Below are 6,428 nucleotides of genomic sequence, written 5' to 3'. Positions count from 1 at the left end.
GATATATGTTAAAGTGTGAAAGGAACATTCAAAAAGCAACTCATGCAAACACCTTGATCATATTATTATCTTATTCAGATTAAGGCAAATCATTAGATTACTGATAACCATGTAAACATAGTCACGAGCCCCAAACCTAGAAAAAAGGAGTCCAGTATTTTGATGACAGCCTTTCCACAGGTTAGTAGTAAGCTAATGTAAATTCATAATGCAAATCTTAAACTCATGCTAACCAACCAATGATCAAAGGAAATATACTAATGTAATTCAAATATATAAAAAATATAAATTGATGTTTACTTTAAACTTTAGTTATATTGTTCTATTAAATAATTTTTTAAAATATTTTGTCAAATAAAAGAGTTTTCTAGAGTCATCCGATATAATTTTGTGGCTTAAAAGTATTGTTTTGTCACCGGTACCGTTTTAAAAGTATCGATTTAGCACCAGTATCAAAATAACCGTAAACGATACCCAACCCTACCTATATATGTGCATTGTTTTATATGACGGTATAACGGTATTGAAACTGACACCGTTGCTATTTTTAGATCCCGCGGTATACCATATTACCGTATTACCACCCAAGCCTACTGTGGCATGACCTTAACAAGTTCATGCTGGAAAACCCTCCAATGTGGCTGAATTACAACAATTCTGCAAAGATGAGTGTGACAATAATCCTCCACAGCACTGAAACCAACTGACTGCAAGTTATCAAAAAAGCCTTTATTGCAATTATTGCTGCTAAGGGCAACCCAACCTGTTATTAGGTTTAGGGGGTGATCACTTTTCCACACAGGACTATGTAGCTTTGTATTTTGCTTTCCCTTAACAATAAAACTCTTCATTTAAAAACTGCTTGATGTGTTTACTTGTGTTATCTTTGACTAATATTTCAATTTGTGTGATGATCTGAAACAGTAAAGTGTGACGGCCAAGCAAAAAATAAGAAATCCGTAAGGGGGCAAAGACTTTTTCACACCACTGTAATTATTTAGACAAAGAAAACATTACATTGTTATTTTACATTTGATTATTTAATTGCTGTTCCTGTTTCACTTCCCCAAAAATCATAAATCATTGTTTATTTCATTTGTATCGTTGCTCTGTTTGTCATTTCTGTTATTATATGTAATGCAGATACTCTATCTCCAAAAAACATCATAAAAATCTATCTAAAATTATTATTTCTAGCTATTCAAGTCAATTGTCTTCATATCACAATATACAGTGCTCAGCATATTTAAGTACACCACTCACAAATCCCTCTTTTAAATTCATATTTTGAATATGAAGCTATACAATAGTATATTTGTGCATATACATTAGATTAGTCAGTACTGAAGCCAAATCTGGAGCTATTCTAACAAAATAACTTACGGTAACAGTCCAAATACTAGCACACCCAAATTTATATGTTATAGAAAAATATTAAATACAAATTTAAAAAAAGAGGAAAAATTAGAAGCAAAAATTAAAAGCAAAAAAGGAGAAAAATTGTCGAAATTTTGAAGGTTGTAATTGTTTTTGCAATATTTTGCATGAATTTAATTGTATTATCTTTCAATTTCTAAATGCTGAGCGAATCACTGGTACAACCCTTCCTACTCCCCAAGAACTGTACTTATCCAGAGCGAGCAGGAGGGCTGCCAAAATCACTCTGGACCCCTCACACCCAGCACACTGCCTCTTTGAACTTTTACCTTCTGGTCAACGCTACAGAGCACTGCGCACCAGAACAGCCCGACACAGAAACAGTTTCTTCCCTCAGGCAATCCATCTCATGAACACTTGATGATAATAATTGTGGAACCAACATCACTACTGCTATACACTTTTATACACATATACACTTATTTAACAACACACTTTACATGCCAATTTGCACATAACAGCTGCACATATAACGTTGTATATAGTAATAAACATGTACATACACTTGTCAATCTGTATATTTGCACTCACTACTTACTTCTATTTTTTTAAATATATTTATTATCCGTTTTTTGTCCTGTCTCTGTTATCCTGTTGCACTGTAGAAGTTCTGTCACCAAAACAAATTCCTCGTATGTGTGAACATACCTGGCAATAAAGCTCTGTCTGACTCTGATTCTGAAATATGCTTGGTGACTAAAATATTACTTTAATTAATATATCTGTTTAATAAATCTGATTTGTTTAAATACACCAAAACACATTGCCTATAATCACTGAGAAATGGATAAAAATATTCATTTTCAAAATGGGATGTACTCAATTGTGCTGAGCACTGTATATCGCCCTAATATAAAACCAACTTTACCTCCAACCACTGACTTCCATCAAAAAACAATACAATGAAAGTCAATGTTTACAGGTGTCCAGCTTTTTTCAACAATCAATCAAGTTTACTACAAGGAAAGGGAGAGTAAACTAGGACAGAATTTACCTATTTATAGTTGAACTGTCCCTTTAAACATTGATAAACCATCCAGAACACCCTAAAACAACACCAACACAAATTCAGAATCTGTCCAGATCTGTCCATTCAGAAACAAACGCAGACCTTTGAGCTCAACACAAGTCACAAGTCCACTAGACGTCTATGTAACTGAGGTCAAGTTGGTTTCATATTCACACATTCACACTTTGGTGTTCGATAAAGTAGTTAAGTTTAAATGTAAAAAGGCTAATACTGATTAATTATAATGACGTACTTTTATGAGCACAGCCTCTCTATATTGTTTACCACACCACTTTGAATATTCGCTCTGAAATCGCATGCAAGTTTGACTTCAAAACAACATTAGCACTATTCAGTTGATCTGTAAACAATAGCTACGTTTACATCCACCTATTGTTATGCGCATTTACGATATGCGCATAAAAAATCTGTTAATAGAAATTAAGGTTGTGTGATTTGGGGAAAATATCTAATTGCGATATTTTTAAAAGATATTGCGATTTCGATCTGCGATTTAATTTTGTAGTCAAGCTTCAGCTCAATATTCTGTATCGTAGCTTCTTACTGCTAAAATGCAGTGAGTGTTGGTTAAAAAAAGAAACTGAAAAGATATTAACTTACTCCAACTTTTATTTAAATTAGTTTATTAATATTCAGAAATTAAACAAATTTTTCTCTAGAGCAAACAGTAGTGAGTTATGGCACTAGTTATCTCCTGGTGCCTTCATGATGTTTTTTAGTATGGTGTAACAGCGGCAAACAACTCTGAAATTGTACTATGCTGTTGCTAGCTACTAGATTGAGTGTCATTGACAATACTTATAGTTGATTTTTTAGCAAGACACTCCTCATATAGCCGCCTGTGGTGCTTTTTAAGGTGCTGGATGTTGTATTTCCTCGTACCGTGACCAATTCTGTAACAGTTCTTACAAATTACCTGCTTTTGTTTGGTGTTTGACTTTGATACGAGTTCATCTATTAATACTTCTGAAGCGCCATACACCAATCATCCCACTTGTCTGCACTTTCCAATTTGTTTGTTTTATAGTGGGCATCCCGTATAGTTTGGTTGCGCAATTCTGATTGGGCAGAACGAAAGTCGAAAGTGTGCTCACTCAATTGGCTAGGAAGACACAGATGGCGGTCACACGGCAATGGAGGAAATTATATAATACATATATTTCATATCGCTGCCTCTTGCGATTAGCTAATAGCAACGTTTAAAATTGCGATTCGATTAATCGCACAGCCCTAATGGAAGACGCACATAAATTTTGAAAATCCGAAAAACTGAGTAGGATAAACTTTTATTCGATAATAGAAGATGCGGATAAACTATGATAGAAACACTTTTACCGAACAAATTCCAGTACGTGCATTAAAAAAAAATGCGTCATGTGATTTTGTTATAAGAGATCATGGAATGATAAAAATGTGTCTGAATGGACAAAACAGCAGGCTGAGCACATTACAAAACATCTAAAATGTTGTTTTGGTCATTCTAAAACGCCTTAACCATTTAAGTATTAGTGTTATTATATTATTAATTACCTCCAGAACTGTCAAGAGCATCTGTGCTCCGCATCTCACGCCTTTAAGCACCGCCACACGTTCATTGCGTGTCTACATACTGTCGTCGAGGTGTAAGTAATTTATTAAATAAAGAAAAAATTGACGCAGCTTCTCCTACCATAGCAAATTACGTTTTTACTGTTGATATTTGTCGCCAGTTCATAAGGAAGTGATGATTTTGTTCTGTTTGAATACTTGGATGGAAACACTGGTTTATTCGCACGTTTTATATGCGATATTTCAGTTTTGCACATAAATTTAATTTGCATCTTTGGATGGAATCACAGCTTATGTTGTATTTTGATCATCTTTAGCTACGTTTCCATTCACCTATTTTTATGTGCAGTTTTGGATGGAATACATAGCTATTGTCTGCTAATATCAGGATTTTTACACATTTAAGCTCATTCCAGATGCATTTTCATATTTTTACAGCACTTCACAAGTGTGGCAAATTACACATTAACATACTGAACGCATTACTTGCCACTAAAAGTAACTAAGTAACGCAACTAGTTACTTTTTGGGGGAGTAACTCAATATTGTAATTCGTTACATTCAAAAGTAACTTTCCACAACACTGATTATAACCCATTCAGTATCAACTTTTTATGAGGCCAACACAATTACATTTTCAACCACTTTATCCTAAATCTAAGCACTTTTAAAACAAATAGGACAAAATTCAAGCATTTCCAGCACCCATAATGCGATTTCACTATTTAGAAAAACTCCAGAAGTCATATTAAAAAAGGTGAAAGTCCGAATGTGCGATTATAAAACAAACTTTACCCCTATAATGTCTACCAAGGCTGCTCGCTGTGTTTCGGGACACAGCCCTCAGATACAGTTGCCATAAATAGTGCACAGTGCGCTGGGTAACGTAATAAATAAATGGGTTACCGCGAAAACTCACCTCGCTGCTGGAAACTCCGCGGACTCTTTAACCGCCAGCACGGCCTCAGAGTTGCTGGTGTATGCGGTCAACACGACGTCCTGCTGGCGACTCATCTTTTTCAGCGAAACATTATTAATATTATTGTGGAAGTTTCGCTGTAACTTCGGCCGAGCTGCTGCTGCTGAACTCTCCCCTAACAACATGAATAATCATCACTGTAGCAAAGCTAGCCACGCCTCCCTTACGGACACACGGCCAATCATAGACTGGGATCATGAATATTAATCGTGCTATGTCACGCTCACCCACCAAGCCTTGCTGATTGGCTGAAATGCAGACTTGTTTTAATAAGAAGCTTGACTTCTGATGAGTTTTAAAGGACAGTTCGACAAGAAATGAAAGGTATTTCATCGTTTACTTGTTCTAAATATGTTTTACTTCCTTTCCTACAAGATAATATAGTTTGAAGAAGGCTGGAAATCCTCCTGACTTTCATAGTAGCCTGTTTGTTTTGTTTTTCCTACTATGGAAGTCAGTGAATTCAGGTGTTTAAAATATCATATTTTGTGTTCAACAGAATAAAACGACTCATAAATGTTTGGAAACGCTTGAGAGAGTAAATAGTGAGTACATTTCCTTTTTTGGGTGTGCTGTTGCTTTAATAACGTTGAATATCTGAATGTTGAAGTTACTAAGCAACCCATGTAACGTAATTAATATTCATTAGATACGTCATAGTTCTGAAAATAAAATACAGTTTTCATGTTTAAGCTTATTATAAGGCTTTAAAAACTCCAGTCAGAGATTATTATACGTTTTTTGAACAGTTCCAGAGAGAATCTACTGTTAAAATCCCCAGCGATCTACCTCTCACTGTATCTCAGTTACCAACTCATGTGTATTAATTTAATGACTTTGTTTCCATTAATTAATGATGATATCTCGTGTTTATCAGTCAGGTTGATGTGAAAGATACATGTAAACTAAGCTATATTCTTTGCTACTGCGCCTGATGTTATGAATTGAATACATTTTAGGGCCATTATACGCTCACCGGCCACTTTGTTAGGGACACCTGACCCGCCAATCACCTAATCAGCCAATCACATGGCAGCAACTCAATGCATTTAGGCATGCAGACATAGTTAAGATGACCGAGCATCAGAATGGGGAAGAAAGGGGATTTGGGTGACTTTTGATTTCTGCTGTGGCATTTGGTTGATAGGGTCAGAATTTGGCCTAAACAACATGAAAGCATTGGTCCATCCTGCCTTGTATCAGTGGTTCAGGCTGGTGGTGGTGTAATGGTGTGGGGGATATTTTCTTGGTACACTTTGGCCCCATTAGTATAAAATGAGCATCGTTTCAACTCCACAGCCTACCTGAGTATTGTTGCTGATCATGTCCATCCCTTTATGACCACAGTGTGCTCATCTTCTGATGGCTACTTCCAGCAGGATAACACACCATGTCATAAAGCGTGAATCATCTCAGACTGGTTTCTTGAACATG

At 35.6% G+C, this 6,428-nt stretch overlaps 1 protein-coding gene across 3 annotated transcripts in view; it reads right to left on the bottom strand.

Moving 5' to 3' along the window:
* arhgap18 (Rho GTPase activating protein 18) overlaps positions 1-5,106 on the bottom strand; it is a 57,222-nt gene extending 52,116 nt beyond the window's left edge. For all 3 annotated transcript variants that reach the window (XM_056481024.1, XM_056481025.1, XM_056481026.1), the window contains exon 1: positions 4,935-5,106. In XM_056481024.1, coding sequence (XP_056336999.1) covers positions 4,935-5,029 — 95 coding nt within the window. In that variant the 5' untranslated portion in view covers positions 5,030-5,106. The remainder of the gene's footprint in view (positions 1-4,934) is intronic.
* Between the last annotated feature and the right edge of the window lie 1,322 nt (positions 5,107-6,428).

The sequence above is a fragment of the Danio aesculapii genome, chromosome 20 (genome assembly GCF_903798145.1).
Source record: "Danio aesculapii chromosome 20, fDanAes4.1, whole genome shotgun sequence".
NCBI classification, from domain to species: Eukaryota; Metazoa; Chordata; class Actinopteri; order Cypriniformes; family Danionidae; genus Danio; species Danio aesculapii.
This window is presented reverse-complemented; position numbering and strand designations above follow the sequence as displayed.